The sequence below is a fragment of the Lithobates pipiens genome, unplaced genomic scaffold, assembly GCF_037356315.1.
Source record: "Lithobates pipiens isolate NorthernLeopardFrog02 unplaced genomic scaffold, aLitPip1_a1.2 Scaffold_13, whole genome shotgun sequence".
Classification (NCBI taxonomy): domain Eukaryota; kingdom Metazoa; phylum Chordata; class Amphibia; order Anura; family Ranidae; genus Lithobates; species Lithobates pipiens.
The window spans coordinates 541,006,443-541,027,505 of NW_027507718.1; the positions used below are offsets into that span (position 1 = coordinate 541,006,443).

Consider the following 21,063-nt stretch of genomic DNA (forward strand, 5'->3'; position numbering starts at 1 on the left):
TCTAAAATTGGCAGTTTACATATGAAGTTAAGCGCTGCGCAAACTATTGGCGCTATATAAATCCTGTAATATAATAATAATAATTTTATTTTTATATTTTTCTGACACTTTTTTTATTTTATTTAATTCAGTATTTTTTTTTGCTAGAAAATGACTTAGAACCCCCCCCCCCCCCCCCCCCCGTATGTTGATGGGTACAAATATCATCTGCACTGCTTCATATCATCCCCATGGGCGTTATTAATAATAATAAAAACATTTCTAAGGTGAGACGGCTGGACTTCTTTTCTACGTAGGAATGCAGATGGCGCACGTTGTGTGTGTGTATATATATATATATATATATAATTTTATTTGCTTGTGGCGGCATGCATTGACATGCGTATACTATTATGCTCTTTATAGGTTCTCTGGCTATTTTGAACAATTTCTCTCTGAATCTCACTTCCTGTTGCATCTTTAGTCTGATGCACCTGATCTTTTAGGTATAGTATATGTATTACATTGTATATTTGGGTTTAAACTGACCACCAATGTAATAGGGATTTACACTGACCACCAATGTAATAGGGATTTACACTGACCACCAATGTAATAGGGATTTACACTGACCACCAATGTAATAGGGATATACACTGACCACCAATGTAATAGGGATATACACTGACCACCAATGTAATAGGGATTTACACTGACCACCAATGTAATAGGGATTTACACTGACCACTAATGTAATAGGGTTTTAAACTGACCACTAATGTAAGAGGGATTTACACTGACCACCAATGTAATAGGGATTTACACTGACCACTAATGTAATAGGGTTTTAAACTGACCACTAATGTAAGAGGGATTTACACTGACCAAGAATGTAATAGGGATTTACACTGACCACCAATGTAATAGGGATTTACACTGACCACTAATGTAATAGGGTTTTAAACTGACCACTAATGTAAGAGGGGTTTACCCTGACCACTAATGTAATATGGGTTTACACTGACCACTAATGTAATATGGGTTTACACTGACCACTGATGTAATATGGGTTTACACCGAGCACTAATGTAATATGGGTTTACACTGATCACTAATGTAATAGGGGTTTACGTTGACCACTAATGTAATAGGGGTTTACACTGACCACTAATGTAATAGGGGTTTACACTGACCACTAATGTAATATGGGTTTACACCGACCACTAATGTAATATGGGTTTACACTGATCACTAATGTAATAGGGGTTTACACCGACCACTAATGTAATAGGGGTTTACGTTGACCACTAATGTAATAGGGGTTTACACTGAGCACCAATGTAATAGGGATTTACACCGACCACTAATGTAATATGGGTTTACACCAGGGGTGCCCAACCTTTTGAAGAGAGAGGGCCACTTAAGCGACATGGTAATGGTTGTGGGCCACAATGAGGGGTCATTTGACAGGTCCGTGTCCACTCCACATATGCAGAATAGACACAGTCCGCTCTACTTTATGGGGCCCTCTGATCCGATCAGATGGACGGGGACGGATTTCCTTCTGTGTTGTGTTTTTTATTTTTTAGCGGATTGGATTGGAGGTAGGTGGGTGTAAATGAACATTACATCTGCCTCTCCATAGAGGTGAATGGAGGGTCCGAAAGGGGTGGGACCGATCATGTGAAAGGGGCCCAAGGCTGCTTTCACATTGATTTTGCTGCGGTTTACCAGCACCGCGTGTGCAGCGTAGTGCAACTGTGGCTTTCCTGTGGGTTAGCTGCACTTTGCCATACAATCCTATTATATCCTGCAGGTGTGATGCACTTTCTGAAAGCGCACCAAACCTGCAGATAATAACAGAAGCCTATGGCTTGGTGCAGGTCACCCGCAGGCGCACTGTGCTGCACCTGTGGATCAGTTTGAAAGTAGACCAGTAACCACTGCAGACAGATATGCCCATAAATATACTGTGATTTTAGTAATAAATTGATAAGTGTTTCATTCAGGTATTGCTGGCTGTTCCTGTCCCAGGCGGATGCATTTGGTCACTCCATCAGTCCATCGCTCATCACTCATCACTCCATCGCTCATCACTCCATCGCTCATCACTCCATCGCTCCATCGCTCATCACTCCATCGCTCATCACTCCACCTGTGACATTAGCCGGTGCTATACAGGAAGCATCGGCTTATGCGGCTCTGCTCTACAGCCGCTTGCTTCCTCCACCGCCAGCTTCATTCAAAACACTGATGCTCTGGGATGGCGGGTCAGCAAGCTACGGTCTGGGCTTGGCAACCCGCTATCCCAGAACATGAGGTTGCGGGCCATATGTGGCCCCCGGGCCACTGGTTGGGCACCCCTGGTTTACACTGACCATCAGGACACAGCGCGGGACTAAAACCTCAAGAGGGAATTTAAACTGGGATAGTTGCCAAGTATGAGGCGGCTGCTTTGGACCCCACAACAATGACAGGGCCCAGGGCAGCTGCCCCTTTTCCCTGCCTTAAAGGTCCCTGGTTGGGTCCCTGACAACCTGACCCTCCTGGTAAAACCATTGATCAGGGGAGGACTTGCATCACTATAATATTCCACTATGGTAAAAAAAAATCTATGCTTTTTTGTTTTGTGACTAATATATATTCTGTGCTCCCGATTGCACCCTACATTCCTGGACTGTGCTCCCCTCTACTATACTCCCTCTGGCACTGAGCTGCCCTGAGCTGTGCTCCCCCTTGACTGGGCTCCCTCTGGCACTGCTCTTCCCTGCGCTGTGCTCCCTACAATACTGCGCTCCCCTGGACTGTGCTCCCTCTGGCCCTGTGCTCCCCTGGACTGTGCTCCTTCTGGCCCTGTGCTCCCCTGGACTGTGCTACCTCTGGCCCTGTGCTGCCCTGGACTGTGCTCCCTCTGGCCCTGTGCTGCCCTGGACTGTGCTCCCTCTGGCCCTGTGCTGCCCTGGACTGTGCTCCCTCTGGCCCTGTGCTGCCTTGAGCTGTGCTCCCTCTGGCCCTGTGCTCCCCTGGACTGTGCTCCCTCTGGCCCTGTGCTGCCCTGGACTGTGCTCCCTCTGGCCCTGTGCTGCCCTGGACTGTGCTCCCTCTGGCCCTGTGCTGCCCTGAGCTGTGCTCGTTCTGGCACTGTGCTCCCCCAGACTGTGCTCGTTCTGGCACCGTGCTCCCCTGGACTGTGCTCCCTATGGCACCGTACATTCCTGGGCTGTGCTCCCTATGGCACTGTGCTCCGTGGACTGTGGAACTGCGCTTCATTGGGCTGTGCTCCTCTGGGCTGGACTCCCTCTGGCACTGTGCTCCCTACATTACAGCGCTCCCTCTGAACTATGCTCCCTCTGGACTGGGCTCCCTATGGCAGTGAGCTCCCTTGAGCTGTGCTCCCTATGGCAGTGAGCTCCCCTGGGCTACACTCCCTCTGGCACCGTGCTCCCCTGGACTGGGTTCCCTCTGGGACTGCACTCCCCTGGGCTGCGCTCCCTCAGGCATTGTGCTCCCCCTGGACTGTGCTCCCCTGGCAATACTCCCTCTGGCACTGCGCTCCCCTGGACTGTGCTCTCTCTGGCACTGTGCTCCCCTGGACTGTGCTCTCTCTGGCACTGCGCTCCTCTGGACTGGGCTCCCTCTAGGACTGCACTCCCCCTGGACTGCGCTCCTCTGGGCTGTGCTCCCTCTGGCACTGAGCTCCCGTGGACTGTGCTCCCTCGGGCACTGTGCTCCCTCTGGCACTTGGCTCCCCTGGACTGGGCTTCCTCTGACACTGTGCTCCCATGAGCTGTGCTCCCCTGGACAGCAATCCCTTGGGCTGTGCTCCCTCTGGCACCATGCTCCCCTGGACTATGCTCCCCTGGACTGTGCTCCCTATGGCACTGTGCTTCCTCGGGCTGTGCTCCCCCTGGCACTGTGCTGCCTATGGCACTGTGCTCCCCTGGACTGTGCTCTCTCTGGCACTGTGCTGCCCTGGGCTGGGCTCCCTCTGGCACTGTGCTCCCCTGGGCTGTGCTTCCCTGGGCTGGGCTCCCTCTGGCACTGCGCTCCCCTGGGCTATACTCCCTGGGCTGGGCTCCCTATGGCACTGTGCTCCATACAATACTGCGCTCCCCTGGACTGGGCTCCCTCTGGCAATGTGCTCCCCCTGTGCTGTGCTCCCTATGGCACCATAAATCCCTGGACTGTGCTCCCTGTGGCACTGCGCTCCCCTGGGCTGTGCTCCCCTGGACAGTAATCCCCTGGGCTGTGCCACCTCTGGCACCATACTCCCGTTGACTGTGCTCCCTCTTGCACCATGCTCCCCTGGACTGTGCTCTCTATGGCACTGCGCTTCCTTAGGCTGTGCTCCCTCTGGCACTGTGCTCCCCCAGACTGGGCTCCCACTGAGCTGTGCTCCCCTGGACTGGGCTCCCACTGAGCTGTGCTCCCCCGGACTGGGCTCCCACTGAGCTGTGCTCCCACTGAGCTGTGCTCCCCCGGACTGGGCTCCCACTGAGCTGTGCTCCCCCGGACTGGGCTCCCACTGAGCTGTGCTCCCCCGGACTGGGCTCCCACTGAGCTGTGCTCCCCTGGACTGGGCTCCCTCTTGCATTGTGCTCCCCTGGGCTGTGCTCCCTATGGCACCGTAATCCCTGGCCTGTGCTTCCTCTGACACTGTGCTCCCCTGGACTGTGCTCATGTGGCACTGCTCTCCCTTTTGGCTGTGCTCCCCTGGACAGCAATCCCCTGGGATGTGCTCCCTATGGCACGTACATCCCTAGACTCTGCTCCCCTGGACAGCAATCTCCTGGGCTGTGCTCCCTCTGGCACCATGCTCCCCTGGGCTGAGTTCCACTGGACTATGCTCCCTTGGACTGTACTCCCTGTGGCACCATACATTCCTGGGCTGTGCATCCTCTTGCACTGCACTTCCCTGGGCTCTGCTCCCCTATACTGAGCTCCTCTGGCACAGGGCTCCCCCTGGGCTGTGCTCCTTAAGGCACTGTACTTCCTCTTGAACTGCACTTCACTGGGCTGTGTTCCCCTGGACTGTGCTCCCTCTGGCACTGTGCTCCCCTGGGCTGGGCTTCCTCTGTCACTGCACTCCCCTGGGCTTTGCTCCCTCTGGCACTGTGCTCCCTGGGCTGTGATCCCTCTGGCACTGCTCTCCCCTGGGCTGTGCTCCCTATGGCACTGTGCTCCCTATGGTACTGCTCTTACATGGACTGTGATCCCTATGGCACTGAGCCCCCCTGGTCTGGGCTCCCTCAGGCACTGTGCTCCCCTGGACTGTGCTTCCTCTGGCACTATGCTCCCCTGGACTGTGTTCCCCTGGACTGTGTTCCCCTGGACTGTGTTCCCCTGGACTGTGCTTCCTCTGGCACTGTGCTCCCTCTGAACTGTGCTCCCCTGGACTGTGATCTCTCTGGACTGTGCTCCCCCTGGACTGTGCTCCCCTGGACTGTACTCCCTCTGACACTTCGCTCCCCTGGGCTGGGCTGTGCTCTCTATTGCACCCACTCTGGCACTGTGCTCCCTCTGGCACTGTGCTCCCTGAGCTTTGCTTCCTCGTGCACTGTGCTCCCCTGCGCTGTGCTCCTTCAGACACTTAGCTCCCCTGGACTGTGCTCCCTATGGCACCGTACATTCCTGGACTGTGCCCCCTCTGGCACTGTGCTCCCCTGGGCTGTGCTCCCCTGGGCTGGGCTCCCCTGGACTGCACTCCCTCTGGCACTGTGCTCCCCTGGACTGTGCTCCCTCTGGCACTGTGCTCCCCTGGACTGCGCTCCCTCTCGCACTGTGCTCCCCTGGGCTGTGCTCCCCTGGACTGTGTTCCCTCTGGCACTGTGCTCCCCCTGTGCTTCCTGGGCTGTAGTGGGAGATGTGCCATCTCTCATTACCTCCATACTTGCCTCGGCTGTGTGTTTTTCAGTTGCTGATTTTTGTAATGTTTGTTCCGCCCCTGTCGATGAAGAGACACAACTACTACTAGCGTTTTTCCTATAGAGGGCGCCAGATAACCTGGAATCGCTTGCCATTGCTATAGACTAACCTGCGGTCTACTCAATAGCTCTCCAGGCCACCTTCCAGTCTTAGGCAACTAGCCATGGCTCCGCCCCTCTTCAATCACCTGTGTGGTCCCTCCCAGGAAGCCTGTCGGAAAGACTCTGCTTTACTGATAGGACATTCAGCACAGGCCGGTCACAAAGTGTCCAATGAAAAGTTGCCATGGTGTCAGGAAACTGCTGAGTGTCTGGGTTTTACTCTGTCCAATGGTGAAAGGGGAATCGGTCACAAGAGAGCTGCGGCTCTCATGGTTCTGCCCCGCCCACATACCAAGAGGGAAGTGTTCACCGACTTGGGTACGATTGGTTACTGCCGCCAATGGACATCTGATTGGTCCTACTATGAGAACGTGCCGAGACAAGCGGCTCTACCCAACAGTCCTGATCTTGTGAAATAAAATGGTTAATACTTTTGTGTATCATAAAACTGCGATGGTAATTGGCTCCTGGTCCGGGGGGTTCCGGAATACTGTAGAATGTTTCATTTGTTTTCAAAGGACAAGTAAAAACCATGGCTGGGGTCCTTGCACAAGAGCGCGGAGGAAAGCTGAGGCCTGTAGCCTTTTTTCTAGAGCAGTCCCAGTTCCGGTACAAGACACGCCGGCCTTTTTTCTAGAGTAGTCCCAGTTCCAGGAGAAGGCACGCCGGCCTATTTTCTAGAGTAGTCCCAGTTCCGGTACAAGACACGCCGGCCTTTTTTCTAGAGTAGTCCCAGTTCCAGGACAAGGCACGCCAGCCTTTTTTCTAGAGTAGTCCCAGTTCCAGGAGAAGACACGCCGGCCTATTTTCTAGAGTAATCCCTGTTCCGGTACAAGGCATGCTGGCCTTTTTTCTAGAGTAGTCCCAGTTCCGGTACAAGGCACGCCAGCCTTTTTTCTAGAGTAGTCCCAGTTCCAGGAGAAGGCACGCCGGCCTATTTTCTAGAGTAATCCCTGTTCCGGTACAAGGCATGCTGGCCTTTTTTCTAGACTTGTCCCAGTTCCAGGACAAGGCACGCCAGCCTTTTTTCTAGAGTAGTTCCAGGACAAGGCACGCCGCCCTTTTTTCTAGAGTAGTCCCGGTTCCGGTACAAGGCACGCCGCCCTTTTTTCTAGAGTAGTCCTGGTTCCGGTACAAGGCACGCCAGCCTTTTTTCTAGAGTAGTCCCAGTTCCAGGACAAGGCACACCAGCCTTTTTTCTAGAGTAGTCCCAGTTTCGATACAAGGCACACCAGCCTTTTTTCTAGAGTAGTTCCGGTTCCGGTACAAGGCACGCCAGCCTTTTTTCTAGAGTAGTCCCGGTTCCGGTACAAGGCACGCTGCCCTTTTTTCTAGAGTAGTCCCGGTTCCGGTACAAGGCACGCCAGCCTTTTTTCTAGAGTAGTCCCAGTTCCAGGACAAGGCACACCAGCCTTTTTTCTAGAGTAGTCCCAGTTTCGATACAAGGCACACCAGCCTTTTTTCTAGAGTTGTTCCAGGACAAGGCACGCCGGCCTTTTTTCTAAAGTAGTCCCAGTTCCGGTACAAGGCAAGCCGGCCTTTTTTCTAGAGTAGTTCCAGTTCCCAGTCAAAGCTGTTGTGAATCCTATTGATTGACATAGCGATCACATGATCACCGCGCCCCCGAGTATCGGGATTCCGCTGTGTTCACGCCTTTCTGGGTGCGCAGCGCCCCCCTGTGTCTGTACAGGGAAAATGACGCACAGGCCGCCCGCCTGCAGTAAATGTAGTGTGGGCGGTCAGCAAGTGGCAATATTCATGATAAATATCTGCAGGCAGCGGTGATTGATTTATGGGGGGGATAACTGTGTTGTTATGCCAACCCAGCGCCCATCGCTCTCAGTCTGGTGGCACCTTGTGGTCCAGCGAGCTGGAAAAATCTTTGCTCGGGGTGAGGCCGAGAACATCCCGTATCGGGGTCAACGCGGTGTGAATGAATGAATAACCATGACCTGGTATTCTCTGAACACTGGTATGCAAGGCCATGAATGAATGAATAACTTGTATGGCACTACATATGCAAACTAAATCGCCTCAGGGAGCTTTTGCTGCCAGTGTCATAGTTACATAGTTAGTCAGGTTGAAAAAAGACACAAGTCCATCCAGTTCAACCTTAAAAACAAATAAATAAAATAAAAAATAATCGTACAATCCAAATACCCAATTTTATGCCCACAATTGATCCAGAGGAAGGCGAAAAAAAAAAAACCCCAGCAGAGCATGCACCAATTTGCTACAGCAGGGGAAAAAATTCCTTCCTGATCCCCCAAGAGGCGATCGGATTTTCCCTGGATCAACTTTACCTATGTTAGTACCCAGTTGTATTCTGTACATTCAGGAAAGTATCCAGGCCTTTCTTAAAGCAATCTACTGAGCTGGCCAGAACCACCTCTGGCGGGAGTCTATTCCACATAGATCCATCCATCTGGATCTTCAGAAGAGATGGGTTTTGAGCTTCTTCCTGAAGGCCAGATAGTTTTCCTCCGAGTGGATGTCCGCGGGTAGAGCGTTCCATAGCGTAGACTCATCCCCTTCATCCCGGAAAGTCCTTGGACTGAGAACCTTTGGGTCGCCTTTTAATTTATAAAGGGTCTAGGTGTTCTGGTTGGGGTTCTGGTTAGTTGCCCGGAGAGGGCGACCTGGGGTGTAGTGCTTTATTTTGTCGCAGAGGTATTGCGGGGCTTTTCCTTGTGCACATTTGTGAGTGAGGCAGAGGGTCTTGAATGTAACCCGGTCCTTCACCGCTAACCAATGGAGGGTCCTCAGGGACGTGGTGATTGATTCCCATGTTTTTTTTTTTCCAGTTACCAGTCTGGCTGCTGTGGACGGTTTGGTAGACGTGAAATTTTGGTATTTTGGAAGTCCTAGGTAGAGGGAATTTGCTTAGTCCAGTCGGGAATTGATGATTGTTCCAACTACGGCTGCTGTATCTCCTTTTCCGGGATGAAGGGGATGAGTCTACGCAGTAGGCGAAGAAGGTGGTGGGCTCCGCTGACTACCGATCCTATTTGTGCATCCATCGTCATGTCTGAGTCAAAGATGACTCCGAGGCTTTTGGCTTTAGTGCTGAGGGTAATGGGTTGTCCGAGGATGGTGAGTGGTGCGGACATCATGCCAGGGTTTTTTGTTTTTTGGTTTGCGTGGAGGAAGAGGCCTTCTGTTTTGGATGCGTTGAGTTTAAGGGAGCTCTCTGTCATCCAATCGTCGATCACTGGTCTGTGCTTTTTGGTTCTTCTCTTCCCTCATCTATGGTGATCTCCACTGTGTCTACTCTTTCTTCATCCAATCGTCGATCACTGGTCTGTGCTTTTTGGTTCTTCTCTTCCCTCGTCTATGGTGATCTCCACTGTGTCTACTCTTTCTTCATCCAATGGTCGATCAATGAGAGACAATTTTTCCAGTGCCCGGTATTGGTCTTTTTTGTTGGTGATGCGTAGGTAGAGTTGAATGTCTTCCGCGTAGGAGTGATAAAGCAGGTCCCGGTTGCCGATGATTTTGAGGAGTGGGCGGAGATAGATGTCAAAGAGCACTTTAACCGCTTCCGGACCGCCGAACGCCGATATACGTCCCTACATTGAGGATGGATATCGTTGTTATGGCAGTTGCTAGCTGCCATAACCCCGGTATCCTCGTGTTCGGCCGGCGATGCGCTACGCGTCAAAAGTGGTCTCTGTGGTGGATTCACAGCAAGATCCCTTTTATCAGCCCCCCCCCCCCCCCCTCCCGGCGTGCTCCGGCTCCCTCCGCCGCTTACCGGAGCCTTCGGCAGTGGTGGAGGTGATCCGGTCCTCTTTGTGGCTGGGCATTGAGACGAGTGAAGGGAAGATGGCCTCCACCCGTCTCCATGACATTGCAGGGCGGAAGTGACGTCATAACGTAATTTCCGCCCACAGCTCTTAAAGGGCCATTTTTTTTTTTAAATAAAATGACACATTTTTTTGTTTTTATTGTATTTTAGTGTAAATATGAGGTGTGAGGTCTTTGTGACCCCTCCCAGATCTCATATTTAAGAGGACCTGTCATGCTTTTTTTTTCTATTACAAGAGATGTTTACATTCCTTGTAATAGGAATAACAGTGGCACCATTTTATTTATTTTTTAATAAAAAGTGTAAAAATAAAGGTAAAATAAATAAGATTTTTTTTTTAAACGCGCCCCGTCCCCGCCGAGCTCGTGTGCAGAAGCGAACGCATACGTGAGTAGCGCCCGCATATGAAAACGGTGGTCAAACCACACATGTGAGGTATCGCCGCGATCGGTAGAGCGGGAGCAATAATTCTAGCACTAGACCTCCTCTGTAACTCAAAGCATGCACCCTGTAGAATTTTTTTAAACATCGCCTATGGAGATTTTTTAAGGGTAAAAGTTTGTCGCCATTCCACGAGCGGGGGCGCAATTTTATAGCGTGACATGTTGGGTATCAATTTACTCGGCGTAACATTATCTTTCACAATATTGGGCTGATTTTTACTGTTGTCTTATTTTTTAATTTAAAAAAAGTGTATTTTTTCCCAAAAAAATGGCGCTTGTAAGACCGCTGCGCAAATACGGTGTGACAGAAAGTATTGCAACGACCGCCATTTTATTCTCCAGGGTGTTAGAAAAAAAATGTATCATGTTTTGGGGGTTCTAAGTAATTTTCTAGCCAAAAAAAAACAGTTTTTAACTTGAAAACACCACATCTAAAAAAAAAAAAAAAGAGGCCCGGTCCTTAGGTGGTTAATCAGCAAGTTAGTAAAAGTGGGCGGGGTTTGATACGGCGTCTTTCACCAGGGGCGGGTTTAGGCTAAAGCTAAAAAAAAAATTGTAAAGAGAAAACGAATGCAGCTGCCGCATGTAATGGTCAGTGAGCTGCAATATGTGACATTTCTGGTTTAGGGTTTCTTACTGATATCAGGTTTTAGGTTATGATTCGGTTGGGTGGCATTGACGAGGGTTGGTGTGTTGCAGGCACTAGGACCCTGGGGGGGTGGTGCAGAGTGGGTGTGTGCGGTTGTCTCTTCCTGAGTGTCGGTGTGTAGAGAGAGGAGCGCTCACATAGCAGTAGTGTGGTACAGTCACTGGTTGAAGTGGTAGAGGGACGGTGCAGCCAGGTGTGTGGCATTTAGTGTAGCGTGTCAGTGGCCAGTAGTTGCAGTCCTCCCCACCCCTCAGTGCCATGGACGTGCTGTCCCTCCTCAGTCACCCGCTGTGGTTCCTGTGCTCCCTGGTCCTTGCGGTGGTCCTCCGCATGCAGAAGAAGGGCAGGTGGCACTCCAAAAAGTGCCGCGTGGACTTGACTGGGAAAACCGCCATCGTGACCGGAGCCAACACAGGTGAGTGCGACCCGAGCAGAGAGAGCGAGGCGAGTGTCAGCCGAGTGTCGCTTCTCCTCCATGGACTGGATTGTCTACATCGGATCCTTTTCAGATCTGATATCATCCAGCACGCTGGAACTTGTCTATCCCCCCATTCACCCGTCACCCCCCGACATTCCACACCGAAACCTGAGATACGAGGAATATCACCGAGAGTTACAACGCCGCATTCCATCACTGCGCACACCGCACGTCTCCTACACAACGCAGCATTCCATCACTGCGCGCACCGCACATCTCCTACACAACGCAGCATTCCATCACTGCGCGCACCGCACATCTCCTACACAACGCAGCATTCCATCACTGCGCACACCGCATGTCTCCTACACAACGCAGCATTCCATCACTGCGCACACCACGCGTCTCCTACACAACGCCGCATTCCACCACTGCGCACACCGCATGTCTCCTACACAACGCCGCATTCCACCACTGCGCACACCGCGCGTCTTCTATACAACGCAGCATTCCATCACTGCGCACACCGCATGTCTCCTACACAACGCAGCATTCCATCACTGCGCACACCGCATGTATTCTACACAACGCAGCATTCCATCACTGCGCACACCGCACGTCTCCTACACAACGCAGCATTCCATCACTGCGCACACCGCATGTCTCCTACACAACGCAGCATTCCATCACTGCGCACACCGCATGTCTCCTACACAACGCAGCATTCCATCACTGCGCACACCGCATGTCTCCTACACAACGCAGCATTCCATCACTGCGCACACCGCACGTCTCCTATACAATGCAGCATTCCATCACTGCGCACACCGCACGTCTCCTACACAGCGCAGCATTCCATCACTGCGCACACCGCATGTCTCCTATACAATGCAGCATTCCATCACTGCACACACCACACGTCTCCTACACAACGCAGCATTCCATCACTGCGCACACCGCACGTCTCCTACACAGCGCAGCATTCCATCACTGCGCACACCGCACGTCTCCTATACAGCGCAGCATTCCATCACTGCGCACACCGCACGTCTCCTATACAACGCAGCATTCCATCACTGCGCACACCACACGTCTCCTATACAACGCAGCATTCCATCACTGCGCACACCGCACGTCTCCTACACAGCGCAGCATTCCATCACTGCTCACACCGCACGTCTCCTACACAACGCAGCATTCCGTCACTGTGCACACCGCACGTCTCCTACACAACGCAGCATTCCGTCACCGCGCACACCGCACGTCTCCTATACAACGCAGCATTCCATCACTGCACACACCACACATCTCCTATACAACGCAGCATTCCATCACTGCGCACACCACACATCTCCTATACAACACAGCATTCCGTCACTGCGCACACCACACGTCTCCTATACAACGCAGCATTCCATCACGGCGCACACCACACGTCTCCTATACAACGCAGCATTCCATCACTGCGCACACCGCATGTCTCCTATACAACGCAGCATTCCATCACTGCGCACACCGCGCGTCTCCTATACAACGCAGCATTCCATCACTGCACACACCGCACGTCTCCTATACAACGCAGCATTACGTCACTGCGCACACCGCACGTCTCCTACACAACGCAGCATTCCGTCACTGCGCACACCACACGTCTCCTACACAACGCAGCATTCCGTCACTGCGCACACCGCACGTCTCCTACACAACGCAGCATTCCATCACTGCACACACCGCACGTCTCCTATACAACGCAGCATTCCATCACTGCGCACACCGCACGTCTTCTACACAACGCAGCATTCCATCACTGCGCACACCGCACGTCTCCTACACAACGCAGCATTCCATCACTGCGCACACCGCACGTCTCCTATACAACGCAGCATTCCATCACTGCGCACACCGCACGTCTCCTATACAACGCAGCATTACGTCACTGCGCACACCGCACGTCTCCTATATAACGCAGCATTACGTCACTGCGCACACCGCACGTCTCCTATACAACGCAGCATTCCGTCACTGTGCACACCGCACGTCTCCTACACAACGCAGCATTCCATCACTGCGCACACCGCACGTCTCCTATACAACGCAGCATTCCGTCACTGTGCACACCGCACGTCTCCTACACAACGCAGCATTCCGTCACTGTGCACACCGCACGCCTCCTATAATAATAATCCAGCCGATCAGATTTCACATGTACCAAGGAGGGCGCAGTTTAGTGCGCCCCCCCCCCCCCCCCACAAACACACACACACACACACACACACACACACATATATATATAAAAACACTACACTCGCACCTGGAGCTCCCTCCTGCCCCCCCCCCCCAATACTATATAATATATATAATACATTTTTTAATTATAAATTTTTTTTTTATATCACCCTAAAAATTCCCAAATAATTGAAACAGAAAGAAAGTGTGATTGTGAATGGATGTGACAATTCCATGAGGATGATTGTCATGGAGTGATTCCGGGAATATTGGGGAGAGCTGGGGCTGAGATCCTCTGTGGGGGGGGGGGGGGGGCGCACTTAATTCTAATATATTGTTATTGTGTAACCAGTTTTAATTTCATTGTAACAAATACCAAGATTCTGTGTAGCACCGCCATCTGCAGTGGCGCCGGACATACAGGTATTTCCTGCATCTGGAAGTTGAGTTAATTCCTGGAGGATCAGGCCTGACTTCCAGGGGTAGAAGGAGAGGGGATTCCCATCCTCCCCCCGTGTATAGTGCCTGTGGTCTGGGTGGAGAAACGAGAGGCCGTCAGGAAATCACAATGACTCCACCCGGCACACAAGTTCATGGTTCCCGAGAGATAACAAACTGCTGAGTGTGTGCCAGGAGCTGACGCTCCGAAGGTCAACGAAGACCTCACACAACAAGAATACTAATATATATAGAGGTTGGCCATAACATCAGTCTGGCCAGGTTGTGTTTGGAAGTTCTGCCTGGTCATGTGAACAGTGAGGCGCACATGACAGGCTAGAACCAGGTCTGGTTGGATGTTTAGGTAGAGAAGAAAAACCACCGCTCCAAAGTAGCCCTCCAGGGCAAAAGCTCTTCCTCCTATTGATGAGCCCCGGGTGCTGGCCGTTACACACACTGTGGGCAGGGAGACAGGACAAAACTCTGGATAGCCGCACACTGGAAAAAGACTTGAAATCCCGTCTTTTATTGAAACAATGTAGGTCACATCAAATCAAATCAAATAATCCACAGCAAAAAGATAACAGGGTGCAAAAATACTGACGCGTTTCGCACTGTAATCAGTGCTTACTCATAGCTATGAGTAAGCACTGATTACAGTGCGGCTATCCAGAGTTTTGTTCTGTCTACCTGCCCACAGTGGATGTTTAGGTATCTGCCTTCTCGGAAGCAATCAGTGGGAGTGCCGGGGTCCGCTGAGGAGTCTGGGAAGGGGTACTTAAGAGGTGTGGGTCACATGTTTTGGGGGAGAAGTTCGTGAGACCCGTGTGGTCTGTTCTGGTTCCAGGACCGGGGTACCCCCGTGAGGGGTCCCGGTCAGAGGGTGTTCAACATGTTCCTGTCAGAGAACTCTGATAGACCCGCTTGGTCTGGGGTAGGAATCCGTCTTCTCCCGAGTCTCGGAACCGGCTGGTCCGAGGCACAGTAACTGAGGGAGGATTCAAGGTGTCCGGGTGTACTCTCAGCTTGGAGAGGCGCCACAGCTTGTGGAAGTGACCGGGGGAGGACTCTTCGGAGGAGGACCGGCAAGTGGCATCCTGGAAAGTGCCTGGTTACTGAGTTGGGAAGGACGTTGACAAATCCACGCTTTTCCAGTACCATTGAGGAGACGAAAAACGTTCCATTACTGAGGGAAAGGGTTCCTGTTCACTGTTAGTTGCAACTTGTACATGTTCATAGAACTGTTCCAAGTTTTGAGTCAACGTGCTGACTGCCATGATCTCTGGCTAGAGATCTGTTCAACCTTGAAGTGCCCAGCTGCGAGTGGCTACTCTCTGGGTAGAACTAAAGACTTTGCTAGACCTGCAGTTCAAGATGCCTGAGTTCTTCACCCCGTGCCCTCTGTTCCCATGAGAGACTGTTCTATTGGATGTTATTACTGCAAAATAAAACCCTATAAAGAGGACTTCATCTGTGTCAGTGTTCAAGTTGTTGGGTATCAACCCCGGTAACCCCTAGACGTGGAAGAGCAGACCAAGAGAAGGTAACCGGTAAGCCCAATAAGTCAAGGCCGCCCTGCAACGGGTTATGGCCGCTACATATACACACTCTATATTACCAAAAGCCTGCCCTTACACATGCATGAACTTTAATGGCATCCCAGTCTTAATCCATAGTGTTTAATATTGAGTTGGCCCTTTGCAGCTATAACAGCTTCACCTCTTCAGGGAAGGCTCAATGCCATGGGAAAAGTTCCCGGAAAATCGGTATAAAGTGACTTCAGACAGTATGCTTGACAACTTTGTTATTGCCGTGTTAGGTGGAGGTTTGCAATAATCTATTTGTTCTTCTTATTGTTAATAGACCTTTGAGTCCAATAAACATAACATTTTCCATAAGAATACTGCCTGGGGTCACTTTATACCGACTTTCTGGGACCTTCTCTCTTGTGCCAGATACACCACGTCTACGGGCCTTCCTTTATCTAGATACACCACGTCTACGGGCCTTCCTTTATCTAGATACACCACGTCTACGGGCCTTCCTTTATCTAGATACACCACGTCTACGGGCCTTCCTTTATCTAGATACACCACGTCTACGGGCCTTCCTTTATCTAGATACACCACATCTACGGGCCTTCCTTTATCTAGATACACCACGTCTACGGGCCTTCCTTTATCTAGATACACCACGTCTACGGACCTTCCTTTATCTAGATACACCACGTCTACGGACCTTCCTTTATCTAGATACACCATGTCTACGGACCTTCCTTTATCTAGATACACCACGTCTACGGGCCTTCCTTTATCTAGATATACCACGTCTACGGGCCTTCCTTTATCTAGATACACCACGTCTACGGGCCTTCCTTTATCTAGATACACCACGTCTACGGGCCTTCCTTTATCTAGATACACCACGTCTACGGGCCTTCCTTTATCTAGATACACCACGTCTACGGGCCTTCCTTTATCTAGATACACCACATCTACGGGCCTTCCTTTATCTAGATACACCACGTCTACGGGCCTTCCTTTATCTAGATACACCACGTCTACGGACCTTCCTTTATCTAGATACACCACGTCTACGGACCTTCCTTTATCTAGATACACCATGTCTACGGACCTTCCTTTATCTAGATACACCACGTCTACGGACCTTCCTTTATCTAGATACACCATGTCTACGGGCCTTCCTTTATCTAGATACACCACATCTACGGACCTTCCTTTATCTAGATACACCACGTCTACGGACCTTCCTTTATCTAGATACACCACGTCTACGGACCTTCCTTTATCTAGATACACCACGTCTACGGGCCTTCCTTTATCTAGATATACCACGTCTACGGGCCTTCCTTTATCTAGATACACCACGTCTACGGGCCTTCCTTTATCTAGATACACCACATCTACGGGCCTTCCTTTATCTAGATACACCACGTCTACGGGCCTTCCTTTATCTAGATACACCACGTCTACGGACCTTCCTTTATCCAGATACACCACGTCTACGGACCTTCCTTTATCTAGATACACCACATCTACGGGCCTTCCTTTATCTAGATACACCACGTCTACGGACCTTCCTTTATCTAGATACACCACGTCTACGGGCCTTCCTTTATCTAGATACACCACGTCTACGGACCTTCCTTTATCTAGATACACCACGTCTACGGGCCTTCCTTTATCTAGATACACCACGTCTACGGACCTTCCTTTATCTAGATACACCACGTCTACGGGCCTTCCTTTATCTAGATACACCACGTCTACGGACCTTCCTTTATCTAGATACACCACGTCTACGGACCTTCCTTTATCTAGATACACCACGTCTACGGGCCTTCCTTTATCTAGATACACCACGTCTACGGGCCTTCAGTTATCAAGATACACCACGTCTACAGGCCTTCCTTTATCTAGATACACCACGTCTACGGACCTTCCTTTATCTAGATACACCACGTCTACGGGCCTTCCTTTATCTAGATACACCACATCTACGGGCCTTCCTTTATCTAGATACACCACGTCTACGGGCCTTCCTTTATCTAGATACACCACATCTACGGACCTTCCTTTATCTAGATACACCACGTCTATGGGCCTTCCTTTATCTAGATACACCACGTCTATGGACCTTCCTTTATCTAGATACACCACGTCTACGGTAGTGATGGACGAACTTCCGACGGGACGTTTCACGAACGCGGCCAAAAGTTTGCGGCGGGCCCCATTGACTTTAATGGCAGGTGAACCTTAAAAACCTCCAGGTCATATTTCCAGCCACAAAATCATTACTAGCTGTGCACACATAGTCCCACCACATGGACACTGACATAACACATGTATGAGGTGAATCTGGGATCGACAACGACAAGAATTATTTTTTTTATCTGTGAAATTTTGACATTTCAGGAGCGCATGAAGGCCATGCAGGAGAGACAAGGTCAGGGCAGGCTATGAAGGGGGTGCAGGAGATGATCAGTGCCACAGTCAGGGCAGCGCAGTCCTGTGCCAGTGTGCCAACCTGTGCTTGAGCCCCTCCCTCTGCCCGGCCCTTACCCCCACCTATGCAGGGCTCCACTGCGGGGGTCCAGAGGTGCCAGTCCAGTGCTGATCCTCAGCCATGGTGCTGGCACTGCCTGCTGATTGACTTCTCCACTGCTATCTCCCTCACTGACACCAGCACTGAGATAGAACTATGACACCAGCAACGCAATAGGGACAGAGCACTGACACCAGCACCGAGATAGAGAGCACTGACACCAGAACCGCAATAGAGACTGAGCACTGACACCAGCACTGAGATAGAGAGCACTGACACCAGTACTGTGATGGAGGGCACTGACACCAGCACCGTGATAGAGATCACTGACACCAGCACCGTGATAGAGATCACTGACACCAGCACCGTGATAGAGAGCACTGACACCAGCACCGTGATAGAGAGCACTGACACCAGCACCGTGATAGAGAGCACTGACACCAGCACCGTGATAGAGAGCACTGACACCAGCACCGTGATAGAGAGCACTGACACCAGCACCGTGATAGAGAGCACTGACACCAGCACCGTGATAGAGAGCACTGACACCAGCACCGTGATAGAGAGCACTGACACCAGCACCGTGATAGAGAGCACTGACACCAGCACCGTGATAGAGTGCACTGACACCAGCACCGTGATAGAGTGCACTGACACCAGCACCGTGATAGAGAGCACTGACACTAGCACCGTGATAGAGAGCACTGACACTAGCACCGTGATAGAGAGCACTGACACCAGCACCGTGATAGAGAGCACTGACACCAGCACCGTGATAGAGAGCACTGACACCAGCACCGTGATAGAGAGCACTGACACTAGCACCGAGATAGAGTGCACTGACACCACACCAGCACTGTGATAAAGAGCACTGACACCAGCACTGTGATAGAGAGTATACAGAATATAATTTGTATCTTTGAAAGAAAGTATATTATACGTGTACAACCCTATATACTGTACACCTATGCCAGTCCTTAAAAAGGACCTTTGTGGACCTAATAGTAATAGCTAGCTAGTGATTAAACTGACTGTCCCTGCTGCACACAGCGTCCTGTCCCTACACTGATAAAAGACAGCTGCAGAATCGGTCAGCAGTGCACTCAGCAGTCAGCAGCACAGCAGTGCACCAGAACCCTACATACTGTACACCTATACCAGTCCTTACAAGGACTTTTGTGGACCTAATAGCTAGCGATTTGTGTCACTACAGTCTGTCCCTGCTCCACACAGCATCCTGTCCCTACACTGACAAAAGACAGAATGTAAAATGGCCGCCAGATCAGGTCTATTTATAAGGTAGGGGGGATGTCAAATTGTCCATGTGCTGAAATGTTTCAATTGGCTGTCCTGTACCCCATGATGGATGTGTCATCATGGGTCAAAGTTCCTCACAATGTAAACGCATATGTCCGCCGCGTGAACAGCGCAAGAAGTCCGCCGGTTTGGCAAATCGCGAACGCGCAAAATTCACCGCGAACCGCAAGGCCATCTAGCTGGCAACTCACCACTTCATAGAAGGTTAATAGACTGGTTTATACACTATACATATATTTTGAAATTAAATCATATGGAGGTAATCACAAGGGTTCCCCCTTTGGATCTGGATCTACAGGGTTTCTGTGGGCTGCAATGTAAAGGGGAACTCTGATTTACGGAGGGGGTTTTGATATAAAGGGGAATATTGTGGACTCTGGTGTAAAGGGAAACTCTGATGTAAGGGGGTCTCTGCTCACCAAAGCCCCCACTTACATCAGAGCCCACAGAGCACCCCTTATATCAGAGCCCTCCTTTACATTCCTGTACATTAGTGGAGGCTCAGGCATCTCTTCAGGATGTAGCTGCGGCTGCTGAGATTCAAACTTCCCATCCACATCCCCTTTCTGAAGCACAGCACTGGCGGTATTGGAGTGTGGGCGGGGCACACACAGGAAGAGAGGAGGAGGAGCAGATCAGCGTCTCTCTCTCTCCTCTTCAGTCCATGCAGAGAGGGGAGAGAGAGGGGAGAGAGACATTAATCTAGGCTTACCTGGGTCCCCCCAGACATTACCGGACAGTAGATGGGGGTATCTGGGTCCCACTGGTTTCCATCAGACCTCTCTAGAGTAGATGGGGTACCTGGGTCCCACTGGCTTCTATCAGACTTCTGAAATCAATGGGGCAGTGCTGTCATACCGCCAGCAAAACCGCCAGCAAAACGCCGGCGTATTGCCGGCGGTTTTAACCCTTTCGCGGCCGCTAGCGGGGGTAAAAGCTCCCCGCTAGCGGCCGAAATGCGCCACAAATCCGCCGCAAATCCGGCAGTAAAACGCTGCTAAAAATAGCGGGGTTTTACCGCCGACGCAATGGGCGGTGTGGTGTGAAAGGGGTCTTACTAGCACCTACCTTCTGGTAGAGGGTGCTACACTTGCAAAAAGATCTGAACAAATGAATGGGGGGAGGGGAAAGTACATGGCAAATGAGGTTCAATGTAGAAAAATGTAAAATAATGCATTTGGGTGGCAATCTATAGACTGGGGGGAGAACCTCTGGGGGGGGATCTAGGATGGAGGAGGACCTGGGGGTCCTAGTAGATGATGGGCTCAGCAATGCCAAGCTGCTGCTAACAAAGCAAACAGAATATTGCCATTAAAAACTCCAGAGATAAAACAATAATTCTCCCGCTCTACAAGACTCTGGTCCGGCCGCACCTGGAGTATACTGTCCAGTTCTGGGCACCAGTCCTCAGGAAGGATGTACTGGAAATGGAGCGACTACAAAGAAGGGCAACAAAGCTAATAAAGGGTCTGGAGGATATTAGATATGAGGAAAGGTTGTGAGCTCTGAACTTATTCTCTCTGGAGAACAGAAGACTGAGAGGGGATATGATTTCATTATATAAATACCGGACTGGTGACCCCACAATATATAAATACCAGACTGGTGACCCCACAATATATAAATACCGGACTGGTGACCCCACAATATACAAATACCGGACTGGTGACCCCACAATATATAAATACCGGACT

General features: G+C 51.0%; 1 protein-coding gene across 5 annotated transcripts in view; it reads left to right on the top strand.

The window, feature by feature from the left end:
- The window catches only part of LOC143975773 (retinol dehydrogenase 11-like), a 169,464-nt gene that overhangs the window by 107,753 nt on the left and 40,648 nt on the right, over positions 1 to 21,063 (top strand). The window contains exon 1 of one of the 5 annotated variants that reach the window (XM_077478302.1): positions 10,973 to 11,320. The exons of 2 other annotated variants lie outside the window; for them this stretch is intronic. In XM_077478302.1, the coding sequence (XP_077334428.1) occupies positions 11,164 to 11,320 (157 nt within the window). In that variant the 5' untranslated portion in view covers positions 10,973 to 11,163. Of the gene's footprint in view, positions 1 to 10,972; positions 11,321 to 21,063 lie in introns of those variants that run through there. 2 more of the 5 variants (XM_077478301.1, XM_077478297.1) reach the window with 2 other exon arrangements.